This window comes from Trifolium pratense, linkage group LG5 (genome assembly GCF_020283565.1).
Source record: "Trifolium pratense cultivar HEN17-A07 linkage group LG5, ARS_RC_1.1, whole genome shotgun sequence".
Taxonomy (NCBI): domain Eukaryota; kingdom Viridiplantae; phylum Streptophyta; class Magnoliopsida; order Fabales; family Fabaceae; genus Trifolium; species Trifolium pratense.
This window is the reverse complement of record NC_060063.1, coordinates 38879676-38893841: the sequence shown is the minus strand read 5'-3', so window position 1 is coordinate 38893841 and position 14166 is coordinate 38879676. Positions and strand designations below refer to the sequence as shown.

The 14166-nt window shown below is 31.1% G+C and overlaps 2 protein-coding genes across 2 annotated transcripts; one reads left to right on the top strand and one right to left on the bottom strand.

Moving 5' to 3' along the window:
• Positions 1-5203: 5203 nt before the first annotated feature.
• On the top strand, positions 5204-8770 carry LOC123884458 (vesicle-associated membrane protein 724). Its single transcript, XM_045933550.1, has 5 exons — positions 5204-5508; positions 7132-7273; positions 7378-7498; positions 8071-8133; positions 8217-8770. Exons 1-5 carry the CDS (start codon positions 5319-5321, stop codon positions 8364-8366), a joined length of 666 nt encoding a protein of 221 aa, XP_045789506.1. The 5' UTR covers positions 5204-5318; the 3' UTR covers positions 8367-8770.
• A 3991-nt stretch (positions 8771-12761) lies between these two features.
• LOC123885430 (flowering-promoting factor 1-like protein 1) lies at positions 12762-13444 on the bottom strand. The gene has a single exon (XM_045934713.1). The coding sequence runs from the start codon at positions 13362-13364 to the stop codon at positions 13020-13022; it is 345 nt and encodes a 114-aa protein (XP_045790669.1). The 5' UTR covers positions 13365-13444; the 3' UTR covers positions 12762-13019.
• Positions 13445-14166: the final 722 nt, after the last annotated feature.

The following is a 14166-nucleotide window of genomic DNA, read 5'->3' as shown; positions in this document are numbered from 1 at the left end:
TATGTAAATTTTATTGATATTTACATAAATGTGATACTTTTGTCCCTGATCCTATATTTCAATTGAATATCTATCTATACTATATTGGCTTATAAATGCAGTTTTGGCCTCCCAAGTTTCACAATTGCTTGATTTTGTTCCCCCACGTTTCAACTGCTTGATTTTGACCCCCTAAGTTATACAATTGATCGATTTTAGCCCTCCAAGTTTCAATTGCTCGATTTTGGCCCCTCAAGTTTACTCCCTTTTGCATTCGCTAGCCCCCGTTGAATTTTTTGATTAAAAATTGGTTATGTGACATTTTAAAATTAAATAAATATTTAAAATAATGTTTTTAAATTTAAAAAAAAAATTGTTTTTTTTAAAAACTAAATTATAATTTTTTTTATTATATGTAATTTATAAAATTATTTTGTTATATAGAAAAGTAAAAAAAAAAATTATGAACTATTTTTTAAAAACTTTGTAAACTTTTTTTTAAATATCAAATAATTATTAAACCTTCTATTAAAAAAAACAATTTTTAATACATTTTTTTAAAAGCAAATATTATTATTTTTTAATTTTTGTAATTAAAACATATTTTTATTTTTATTTTTAAATGTCACATAAGCAATTTTCAGTCGAAAACGTCAATGGGGTCTAGCAAATGCAAAATAGGGTAAACTTTGGGGGGGGGGGCAAAATCGAGCAATTGAAACTTGAAGGGCTAAAATCGAGCAATTATGAAACTTAGGGGGTTAAAATCAAGCAATTGAAACTTGGAGGGCTAAAATCGAGCAATTGTGAAACTTAGGGGGTTAAAATCAAAATCGAGCAATTGAAACTTGGAGGGCTAAAATCGAGCAATTGTGAAACTTAGGGGGTTAAAATCAAGCAATTGAAACGTGAGGGGCCAAAATCATGCAATTGTGAAACTTGGAGGACCAAAACTGCATTTAAGCCAAATAAATAAAGAGAATACATGAGTTTTGATGTAGATTTTTCATAATACCAACAATACCCTTGATTTTTTTTAGTAGCAACAAAAAAAATTTCTTAACAAACTCACCATGACACATGTTTTTTAGTAACAAAAATCTTTTATTAACAAACTGACCATAACATAAGACATATATTTTTTTTTGACATAAGTTAACTGACCCGCTAGTGAGACATAAACATGCTACCACATATATCGCCCATTTTCATTCAATAACGGAGTACCGTGGTTAAAATTAAATGACTCTAATTAAAATGTTATTTGAAAGACAATTTATATTTTTAAAATTATAATTAGTTTTAATATTTTATTTTATAATGGTAAAAACTTCATGAATTCCGTCCACAAGTTTTAATCATTTTATTTTATAATGGTAAAATTATAATTAGTTTTAATATTTTATTTTATAATATTTTATTTTATCTATTCAATCATTCACGAATATTACCCCTAACGCAAGTATTTTTTTTTTAAAATTGCGTTGATCATGAAACTCAGTAATTAGGTGAAAATCATATATAAATTTTATTGATATTTACATAAATGTGATACTTTTGTCCCTCGATCCTATATTTCAATTGAATATCTATCTATACTATATAGGCTTAAATGCAGTTTTGGCCTCCCAAGTTTCACAATTGCTTGATTTTGGTCCCCCGCGTTTCAACTGCTTGATTTTAACCCCCCTAAGTTTCATAATTGCTCGATTTTAGCCCTCCAAGTTCCAATTGCTCGATTTATTTGGCTTAAATGCAGTTTTGGCCTCCCAAGTTTCACAATTGCTTGATTTTGGTCCCCCACGTTTCAACTGCTTGATTTTAACCCCCTAAGTTTCACAATTACTCGATTTTAGCCCTCCAAGTTTCACATAAGACATATTTTTTTTTTTTATATAAGTTAACTGGCCCGCTAGTGATACATAAACATGCTACCACATATATCGCCCATTTTCATTCAAGAACGGAGTACCGTGGTTAAAATTAAATGACTCTAATTAAAGTGTTATTTGAAAGACAATTTATATTTTGGCTTAATTGCAGTTTTGGCTTCCCAAGTTTTACAATTGTGCGATTTTGGCCCCCCAAGTTTCAATTGTGCGATTTTAACCCCATAAGTTTGACAATTGTGCAATTTTGGCCCCTCAAGTTTCAATTGTGCGATTTTGGCCCCCCAAGTTTACCCCATTTTGCATTTGCTAGTCCCCCGTTGACTTTTTTAACTAAAAATTGCTCACGTGACATTTTAAAATTAAAACAATAAAATTAGTTTGAAAATTGAAAAAATCTATTAATTTTTTTTAATAAAAGATTGAATAATTGTTGTTTTTTTTTTTTATAAAAAAAAACAGTTTACAAAGTTTTTAAAATTAATTAAAAAAATAATTATTTTAAATTATTTTTAAAACTTTATAAACTTCTTTTTTTAAATAATTATTCAACCTTTTATTAAAAAAATTGAAAACATATTTTAAAAATATATTTTATTTAAAAGAATTTACAAACTATTTTTTTTTGAAAAACAATAATGATTAAACCTTTTAAAAATTAATATGTTTATTTCTTTTTAATTTTTTTTTTTAAAAAAATGCCACATAAGCAATTTTTAGTCAAAAAGTCAACGATGAGCTAGCAAATGCAAAAGGGGTAAACTTGGGGGGCTAAAATTGCACAATTGAAACTTGGGGGGCCAAAATTGCACAATTATAAAACTTAGGGGGTTACAATCGCACAATTGAAACTTGGGGGGCCAAAATTGCACAATTATCAAACTTAGGGGGTTACAATCGCACAGCGCAATTGTAAAACTTAGGGGGCCAAAACTGCAATTAAGCCTTATATTTTTAAAATTATAATTAGTTTTAATATTTTGTTTTATAATGGTAAAAAATTCATGAATTCCGTCCACAAGTCATAGTTCAACTAACAATAAAATGGCAAAATTGTAAGGTCGGACATTATGATTAGGGTTCGAACTCCGACTATCTTATTTGCGTGTGCGAGTTTATGATGACTTTGTCATTTCGTCTATGTTTAAAAAAAAAAAAAACTTCATGAGTTCTTATTTGAGCTAAGAGCAACCACACAAGTGACTTTTGATATCATATTTTCACCTAAGATTTTTAAGACATTAGGTTTATAGGTCATCTTACTTATATGTTTCACAATCCATCACATTTATTGCTCACCAACCGGACTTTAATAGTACTGTTGAGCTATAAAGGAGAGTTTCATTAGGTTGAATCGACACATTGGGCCAAAAGCAACTAGTGACTTTTGACACCACATCTTCACTGAAAACCTTAAAACATTGCTCAACAACTCTTTCGATCAATGTTAGACTTAACTCACACTTGATATATCTCAACATCTCTCCTCAAGTGTGAGTCTCATCCTGTCCACAATCCATCACCACTCATTTATTTCTCCCCCATCAAATCGAACTGTGATCTGATACCACTGTTGGACCGCAATTGAGAGCCTCACTAGATTGGATCGATACATTGGACTATGAGCAATCACACAAACGACTTTTAACAGCACAATTTCATCCAAAGTGCTAAAACATATTAGGTTTATAAGTCATCTTACTTAATGTTGTTGAAGATCAACTCTTGTGACCAATATAAATTTTAAGGTGAGAAAGTAAATAATATACGCAAGAAAACATACCAAGTGAAGGTATGAGTGTTTGCATGAGAGAAGTGCAACTTGACTAAAGAATAAAATTGTCAATTCTTTTGCTAATCTAATGTGTAATTTTCACCCTCTCATACAGCCACTCCTCTCACCTAAAAAACAAAGAAATAAATTCATGATAAAAAGTGACAAATATCATAAAATCAAACATAAAAGAATAGTGAGGAGAAAAATATTAAAGTAATAAGTGAGATATGCCTCTTCAAGCATGCATACAAGCAATAATTATATTAATTTTGTTCTTTTAGAAAGAACCAAACAAAACAATGGAAACAAGCAAAGATAAAGCAGATCCCCCAACCACATTTCCCGCTAACTTTCACTTTAATAATGTAATTATGTCATTTTAATAATCATCTACTTTTTCCTCCAATCAAATTTGTTAGTTTCATATATAATAACTCCGAAAGAAAATTAACATTAACATATGAGAGAAAATTAACATATCGCCGAAAGAAAATATTTGTAGTGTAGTTGTAGATTTCGTTTCACACTCGTTCGTCAAACTTAGTCAGCCATACTGGATCATGACAGCTCAAAAAGACTAAGATAGACACAACACAATCATATTTATTTAGGTATCGTTTGACCTGATTTTTTTTCCTTCTTATTTAGAGCTTATGCAAAAAAACTTATGCAATTTTTATATATTATTATAAGTTTGTCAAGGTAGTTTATGATAAAATAGCTTATAAAATTATAATTTTCACTAGTGTGAACTTATAAAATAACATAAAACTTAATTTATATTGCATAAACTATTTGCATAAGTTCAAAAAAAGCTAGGCCAAACGGACCTTAGTCTTAAATGAACCAATATAGTATGACACAAGTAAATATTTGGGTTTTTTAACCACTTGGTCGATCCTCGGCAAGTGCATATATGGAGAAATATTTGTTAGAGATGTAAAGACCTTGAATGAATCTCAGCTACCTCGAAGAAATTAGTTGGGATTTAAGAACATCTCATACAAACATTTAATTTCTTTTTAGTTGGGATTTAAGAACATCTCATACAAACATTTAATTTCTTTTAACATAATATAATTAAATATGAGTTTTTAACGGAAAAATTTTAAAAATACATATTTAATTCAACTATGGTTAAAAAAAATAAAATTTGTGTAAGAGAATTTTTTTTCTTTTTTTGACGAGAGTAAAAGAAATTTCTATAATATATAATTACAAAAAAAAATAAAAATCAAATGATATATAAATGAATTAACTTAAAAATAGGGATAAAAAATCTTAACAAAAAATATCTAAGTGATTAAAAATTGTTGGAATTTTTATATGATACTAAAGAAAATTTAAAATATTTTTATAGATAATTTTAGCACTATTTTTTTATAAATTATATCTATGTGTAACGGTTATAGATAATTTTGTTTCCTCAAAAAAAAAAAAAAGAATACAAATAAATTATTTTTTATTTTAAAAATCTCTATTGATAAGGATTTTTTTGTTGATAAAATGACAAGGATATTTTTTGAATAAAGGAAATAATTTTTCTAATAAAACGGCTAAAAAGAATTCTAGAAATTGGTAATAATAACATAGGGCGGTAGATAGATGCAAAACAACCAAACCAAGCTTTCTCATTCTGTCTGAGTTCCGAGTTAACTCAGTTACAGACCAAAATGAGTCAGGAATCGTTCATATACAGCTTTGTAGCTCGTGGAACAATGGTGTTAGCTGAGTACACCGAGTTCACTGGAAACTTCCCTGCCATTGCAGCTCAGTGTCTTCAAAAACTACCTTCTTCAAATAACAAGTTCACTTACAACTGTGACCATCACACTTTCAATTTTCTTGTTGAAGATGGTTATGGTAAGTTTGATCTATTGTTTCTTTATGTTCATCTTTGTATTGTTGTTTCATTGCATGATTTGAATGGCTTGTTTTGTTGTTTGGAGCTGAAATTGGAATTGAATCTGAATTGCATGGTTTTGGTGGTGGATCCAGTTGTTTGTGCATAAAGTTTTGATTTTTTGGGTTTTGAGTTAATTTGGTTTGTGGGTTTTGTTTGGTTTTATGGATTTTTGTTATGTTTTGGTAATTGAAGTAAATAAATGAATTGATTGTTAAGAGGAGCTTAATTTGATTTAATGGGTTCTAATTAAGGTTTGTCAGTTAATTAAGATAAATGGTGATTTTTGGGGTGCATGTTTGTGCCATTAGATGATGTATCCATCTACAAGTTTATTTTATGAAAAAATTTGGGAAGAAGGAAATTTATATCAATTGAAGTGACAGTAACAAGCATTTTACCATGGTTTCTGAGGGGATTTGAACTTTGTTCCGTGAAATCACAAGATCAAATTTTTGCCACTGAATTGACATTGACACCTTGGCCTAGTGGTGTTGGCTTGGGACCATCAACGTCTTAGGTTCGATTTCCCTGTTGCTAATTTCAGTGGGCTAGTCTATAAAGAGCTTTGCTCTAGCTTTAAATGCCCCCCCTCCCCCCCCCCCCCCCCCCCCCCCCCCACACACACACACACACACACACACACGTACGGTAGGATTGGACCCCTCGGATTAGTCGGTCCTTGGCCGGATACTGAGTTTATTAAAAAAAAAATACCAGGCTAGCGATATTTTCATTTTTTGAATGAACCTGGCTAGCAATATCTGTGGGTGCCTTTTGTTGAATTTTTTGGATATGATTTTAGTTATGCATGCTTTTTAGGAACACCTTTTTTTTTTTTTAAAGACTCGGTATCCGGCCAAGGACCGACTAATCCAAGGGACACCAATCCCAACGTCTACTAGGGTGTGGTGGTGGGGGGGGATTTAAGCCAAAGCTTTTTGTTTTTATATGGACTGACCCAACACAAGAAGTGACACTGGGAGTATTCGAACATGAGACCTTGAGGGGAACATTCTCCAAAGTCCCAAGCCTTCACCATCATGCCATATTGTGTACATTTTTTTTGACCTGTGCTTAGGGTGCAAAACAAATGGATGGTCAGTGGAGGTATTTGCATGTCTGTGGTTTTTGCAGTTTTTAGTGTTAGTTTAGATAAACTTTTTACTTTATAGTTAAGCACTTGTAGGTAAAGAAAAATTGAAAGGGTTTTGCAATGATAATGATTCTTTCCCATAAATTATAGTCAACTTATACTCTCGTCATAAATTAACACCAGCTTCTACTTCTACACCACAATATTAAAAGCTTCCATAAACACCTACAGAGTACAGACATATAAAATATTAAATTAAAAGCTTCTTTGTAAGTAAGGAACATGATCTTAACTTTACAACATAAACAAACGGTCAAGATTACATCAACCCATGCTCTCACCAGATAGAATCCTTGTATACGTGTCTATGTTTGTGTATTTTTCACTACTGATTGTTTTCGCCAACTTATGATTATAAACATTAAGTCGCAGCACAATGAATATTTTAGTTTTAATGCTTTATATCCGCACTTTCCATAAATTGCAGCTTACTGTGTTGTTGCCAAAGATTCTGTTAGCAAGCAGATCTCTATTGCATTCCTTGAACGTGTAAAAGCCGACTTTAAGAAGAGATATGGTGGTGGAAAAGCAGATACAGCTATTGCCAAAAGTCTGAACAAGGAGTTCGGGTATACTTGTTTTGTTCTAAACCCTTGGTGATTTGTAGATATCTTAATGCTTGGATAGACAAATTTTGTATAGAAAGTTTAATAATATGGGTGCCCAATTGCAGACCGATTATGAAAGAGCACATGAAGTATATCATTGATCACGCTGAAGAGATTGAAAAGCTATTAAAAGTGAAGGCTCAAGTTTCAGAAGTTAAAAGCATCATGTTAGAAAATATAGACAAGGTACTGTTTGCTTAGGAATAAAACTTGGATATTTTTTTTATTTAGATATTTGTCTGTTTGGATTGACTTGTCTGTTTGGGTTGCTAATTGCTATTTCTGTCGCCATCATTTAATGTCCCCCTCAATACTTCGTCAGAAAATTTCAAAACGTGTTAATGTAAAAACAATGTGAAAGACATTCCTGGACAAGCAATATGCTTGCTTCTTCCACACCCTGCCAGTTTTTTGGTTATGACTTGCAATGTTCGTTTAATGGTTATTCTCGTAAATCTTTATTTAAAGAAACTATTTGCTCCTAATTAGTTATTCACTGCTGTCTGCAGACAAAAATAAAAAATCGTTCTAGCTACTTGAAACTTTGAGTGACTTAATTATTACCTATGAAGTTTTTGTATAACCATATAAAAATTTCCTTCCTATTGACAAAAGTCCTGTTTGTACGTGTTACCGAAGCTCTGATTAGTTGCCTTATTTTAAGTTTTATTGAAGCTAGATTCAGTAATTTCAAATTTCAATGGACAAGACAATATATATATATATATACTTAACATCTTCATTATTTATGTTTTCAGGCTATTGATAGAGGAGAAAATTTAACTGTTCTTTCAGACAAGACTGAGACATTGCGCGCACAGGTAAGAATAACATGACTGAGGTTAGACACCATTGTTTTTCAAACTTATGCTTTCTAATACTAACGTTATTTTATAATTTTCAGGCTCAAGATTTCAGAAAGCAAGGAACACAAGTCCGTCGGAAGATGTGGTATCAGAACATGAAAATTAAATTGGTTGTTCTCGGAATTCTCTTGTTTTTAGTCCTGGTTATCTGGCTCTCTATTTGTGGTGGATTTAACTGTTCAAATTAGCGATCATTGAAAGATTACAAATCAGGTTTTTCTTTTAAGAGTTTTATAATAACTATAGATTGACGGTATAAAAAAGTTTTGCTAAGACCTCTTATCATATTTTACCATTTTACTACGCCATAATATCACTTCATAAGTTATTGATCGTGCGAAGATGGTGAAAATATGATTGGACGTTTATGTAAATTTTTTGTATACCGCCAGTATATAGTTATTGTTTTTATTTATAAATGATGTTTAAATGTGCAACTTAGAAGAAAATCAACCCAGGAGGGGCAATATGTCAATAGGAAAAATTTCCTACATTGTTGCTGGTGGATAAAGATATGAATGTTACTAGAAATTGTTGAATAGAGGGAAAATGTATATCAGTGTATCCTGTGATGGACTGTTTGACTTTGATCTACACTCAGTTACAGTTCTACTTTTTTTTTTCCTTACTTTTTACTTTTTAATATACCATAACGGGAAATGGATTGCGTGCAGTGACTGCATGCCCGCTGTAATGAATTACGGCTGTCCGGTGTTGAATCAATGGCAAAATTTGTTTTGTACTGATTTTATAAATGTGTAATATGAATTGACCGATCTCAAATTGTGCTGCTAAGTGAAATGGCACAAAAACTGCAGGGAAGAGGTAGAGGTTGCAATGAAAGTGAGTGAACAAAGGGAGTTTGGATTCCCTTCAGTTAGGGGATCACTCATTCACGTAGTTGGAACATCGGTGCGATAAGAATTGGAAAATCTAAAAAATGCGGATTTTAATTTTATAGTTTATAATACCGAGTTTGAATATGAACTGTTTGATAACTGAACACATATAAATGCTTACCTTGTCGAGAGCTTGGATACATGTTAATGGTGGAATGTGGAGCTGGAATTTGTTTTGGAGTTATTGTGTATGAAATGAAATGTATGGTTGACTGGTTGTGCAGTGCAGTTGAATTCTGTGATAAGCTAGAATTTGAGTTTTTTTTTTTTTTTTTTTTTTATTTTTTTATTTAATTTAATTTATCATAGATAACGTGTTTTTAAAAATCGATGGGTTGAACTTGGCCTTCATCATGATAAGTAATTGCAAATCTTGTAAAGAAAAAGATACGTAATTGCAAATATGATTATTCTAGTAAAAGTTTCACACTTTCCTACAATGAACAGACGAACCGAGCCCAATGCAAAGAACTCCAGTGAGGAGATATTGTTATCTTTTTTTTTTCCTTCCTAATACGTAATAGAGGAGGTAATTTGTTGATACCGAGAATGATAGAAGAAGCTTCAAAACCCCTGCTTGAGAACCCTGTCTTTGAGAAGGAGCTACATGTGTTTTTGTTCGAGAATCTGCATCCCAATCAACTGTGAGGGTGAAAAGGGCTTATCACGAATAGGCAGGCTCTTTGATGGGGTTTTACTGGGTCACTAAGAAGAAAAAGGGTAAGTATATTTTAGTTTTACGAGTGAGCTTAAATGCGGCTATACTAAAGTGAAAATGATTTTTCAATCGCTCTTATAATTTGAAGTTTGTTTGGAAGATTAGTAAAGTTTAACTAATAATTGTTTCAATTGATCGAATTCCAAGTGTCCATTCGATCGATTCAATCTTGGTTGTAGTCCGTTAACCACTTAAATACAATGACCTAAATATTGAGTGAACATCGAATTGTTTCTTTGTTTAACATGTTAAAATTTAAGATATTCATTTTTTGCATTTGATAAAGATGAATAATTTTGCGCAAATTTTTCCTTTAGTTTTTTCCCTATTGAAATTAGGGGTGGAGCAGGAGCAAGTCTTGTATGGCCACGAGACCAAATATTATAGGGGTGCTCAAATCCAAACCAATCCAAATAAAAACCGAAAACCGATCCAAAAAAACTGAAAACAGTAAAAAACCGAAGTTTTTTGGATGTGTTTGGATGTTCTTTTGTGAAAACCGCTGGATCGGATCGGATTTCGGATTGATTTCTTAAAACCGATCCAAACCGAACCAAACCGCATACATATATTTTAATATTTATTTATCTTTTTATTAGTATCAATATATATATTGAATTAACTTTTTTTTCATTTAAAATTTTGTTAATTAATTTAATCTATTTTAAATTTTGTTAATACTATATGTTAGTTTAATTTAATCTTTTTTTTTTTACTTTTTATATGTTTCGAATATAATTGGTAATTGTCATTCCAAAATATTAATTTTCAATATATTATATGTTATATTTTACATCAAACTTAATATTTATTTTGTCAAAAATGTCAAACTATTATTTTGTAGCATTTTTTATAATATTTATATTTATTAAAAAAATTACAATTTATAATTTGGATATCCAAAAATCGATCCAAATTAAACCGCATAATATTGGATCGGATTGGATCGGATTTTTTTTATTTGTCATCCAAAACCGAACCAAACCGCAAATGAATTTATTTTCGGATCGGATGAGTTTTTGCCTCAAAACCGTTCCAAATCGAACCGCGAGCACCCCTACAAATATATATTGTAGTGTTTAGTCACACATACAAATAAAATGGATAAAAAATTGATTAATATTTTGGGAATTGTGTTTCTTTGTGTGTGCGAGCCTAAGCACTATACATTTGATTTTGTGACCATACAAGACTTCCTCGAGGATGGAGATGTTTGATATTCACCCTCTAAATCCTGAGACGTTAAACATAAACTAGCCATTCACACACAAAACATATATTAAATCAGAAGGTAGTGTTGCTCAACTCTTTAAATCATAAGGCAGTGGGATAATGTTGGTGGTCAGAGACTTTTGCAACAAATGTATCCGTTGATAGAGATGAATTCAGAGGTTAGAACTTGTCGGTTTGTTGTTCGTTTATATTTTATTTACCGTTAATTTTGATGGGTCTCAATAACATATCAAATGATTTTCAATTTTTTTTAAAAAAATTATGGATGATCTATATGATATAATCTTTCAATCCAACGGAGAATTTTATAAAATTCGTATTCGTTATAGTGTTATTCGGAACTTGTGCACCATACACCACTTCCTTCACTCTTTCATGTTAGAAAAAGCCCATTTTCCATTATTATTATTAAATTGCTCTTTGCAACGATTTTTCTTTTTTTAAAGGAATGGACTTGGTTTTTTAGTATATAGGTTCTCATGTTTTAATGTGCACAACATGAAAAGCCATCTATTTTTTTTTTTTGGTAACAAAAGCCATCTATTTATATCATATATAAATGTTATAAATGTAGGTATATGAAAAGTAGATAGAGATGACAATGATGTAAGGAGAAGTGATGTGTCATTGTAAGTGACTGATTTGGTTAAATGAAGAAATTTTATTGGTTTAAGGATTAAGAGTTAGATGAGTAATAAGATAACTATCTAGAATTTATATATAGATTAATAGATTATGATCAAATATGATTATTCATCTTGGGAAGAAACTGACCACTCATTCACTCAATGAAAAATATATAGCATCCTAGCCCATTCAATACCATAATGGGATTTCATGTATCGCACCATACCGTTGACTATTATTGGTTAGACCCTAAGTTTTGCATGGAATTTCCTTGCTATCTCTTTTTATGGGATTTTCATTTCTTATATTTCATATATGATTAAATATTTTTCCAAAAAGGTGGGGTGTGGTAGACATAGCTCTTATCCATGAGTTAATTTTTGTGCCTTTTTTCAATTGATTGAAAAGGGGGTCGTAGGATGGGGCATTAAAGATCCTTGTGATCCAATTCCAATAAAAAAGGGTATACATTGCTTGGTCAAATATATAAAGCATGGTGGTATTGTAAAATCTTAGAGAAAATATTTTTAGGTATGGAAGATTTTCAAAGTAGATAATACAAAGGAAATATTCTTTCTTTAAAGACAAAATATTATAACTTGGCGTTTAAAGAAATGAATGTATTTGGTATAAGTTTTTTTTATGATCTTATAAATACGAAGTTTTTACTCCTGTTTATGATGACTAATCTTTAAAGAGCTTGTGGGGCTTACAAGGTGAGTTCTAGCTCTCCCCTCCCAACTGAATTCTTTCTATACGTAGGAGTTAAAGAATCAAACTTGATTACCTGCTAAGAAACCAAAAACCCCTACTACTTAGACCAATATTCTTTATTGGTTATTATTCAATATACAAGTTATTATAAAAGAAATGCAAAACAAAATTATTCGAAGTACATATGTAATTATATCATTATTTTCAAATGAGAGTTTCTATGATACATTATTAATTGAAGTGTTTTAGTATATCTTTTTAAACCAATAAATTAACAAATATTTATGTACCAAAAAAAAAAAAAATTTAACAAATATTTTTACGAATTAAAAATTTATTTGTTGACTTTTGTATTTTAAGAAAAATTATTTCATAAGAAAAAAAATATCATGTCTATAATTGCAAGAGTTATTCACTCAAACACAAACACACCCAGTATTTCTATATTACATATATTAGATATATAGTATTCCAAACACAAATTAAACCTATGCTAAAAAATACATAGATTAATGTGACTAATTAACAATCATGTTAGGTCACACTAATAAAAAATCAAACCATCACACATACGACTTAGAAGCAAAACCAAGAATCCAAATTAATTACAAGGTCATGCATAGGGATTAATTGTAGTTAATTTTTTTGGCCTACATCATCATGTCCCTAACTTCAAAGGAGTGCTTGTTCTTCACAACTATGTCATACATGTGCATGGACTTGAACCTATTGAAATCCATAGGAAGGGAGATAAGATCAATGGTGGAGTGTTTGTGGAACTGAAGGAGGTCAGGGTCATCGTAGTAACGTTCCCATCCTAGCGAATAAAGCTTTCGCTCTAAAACTCCATAGGATGTGATGATCTCGTTGCTTGCAGTGTAAACAAGAACCTTGCGCCGTCCACCTGACCCATGGCGACCGCCTTCCATGGCCTCTGAGCCGTCCACTAGCCTCATCACACCGTTAGTGTTGTTGAAAAGCCAAACCCCCGACATTCTTGGATTAGTGCAAAAGGAGCAAGAAGAAAGAAACAACAACAAAGTTTGTTGTGTTTTTTAAGGTTTTGTGAGGTTGGTTAGAGATGAGTGTGCAATGATAGTTGGGGAAGGGGGGATGGGGTATTTATATAATGAAATGATGGGTGAGAATATAATGTTCTTAATCTTTTTACATTTTTTTTTATATATATTTGATAATATAGTCAAAATTGTTCTAATTGATAAGGATATAATATTTGGATGTGAGAACAACTATAAAGTGGGCCTTGGGGAGAGTTATGAGCATGTACATTTGAAGAAAGGATGTTAAATTTCATGTGCATTGGTCTTAATCGGAATGGGGAGGGAGATGGGGAGGGGGAGGGGGAGGGGGAGGGGTTCTTGATTCCATTCCAAAGTATTGTTACCCCCACTTTAGAGAATCTATGTTTGGTTTTGAAGAGAATAACTTATTCTATAACAAAGTTGTAGGAGGTTAGAATTGTAATAATTAACCTATGAAACACAAATACCTTTATGATGAGGTGTGTAGTCGTGTCCGATACTTGTATGACACTCGTACGACACGTCGTCTTGAATAACAAAATCACTGCTCTTGAAAATAATAATATTTACAATTGTAAGAGACACACCATTATTATGCATGTCATTTTGAATATTTTACAGAAAATTCACGGACTATGATACTAGGAAGCAAAAAATGCAAAGCAAAAATAATTTTTATGAATAAGTTTTACATATGCTACAAACTGTTTTTATAAATTGCATAACTATATTACATAAGTTGCCCTAAATATTC

Excerpts from the sequence above, each read along its gene's own strand:
- LOC123885430 (XM_045934713.1), bottom strand. The coding sequence starts at position 13,364 with ATGTCGGGGGTTTGGCTTTTCAACAACACTAACGGTGTGATGAGGCTA.
- LOC123884458 (XM_045933550.1), top strand. The coding sequence starts at position 5,319 with ATGAGTCAGGAATCGTTCATATACAGCTTTGTAGCTCGTGGAACAATG. Across the intron at positions 5,509-7,131 it reads TCTTGTTGAAGATGGTTATG|CTTACTGTGTTGTTGCCAAA; the intron begins GTAAGTTTGATC and ends CATAAATTGCAG. Across the intron at positions 8,134-8,216 it reads CTGAGACATTGCGCGCACAG|GCTCAAGATTTCAGAAAGCA; the intron begins GTAAGAATAACA and ends TATAATTTTCAG.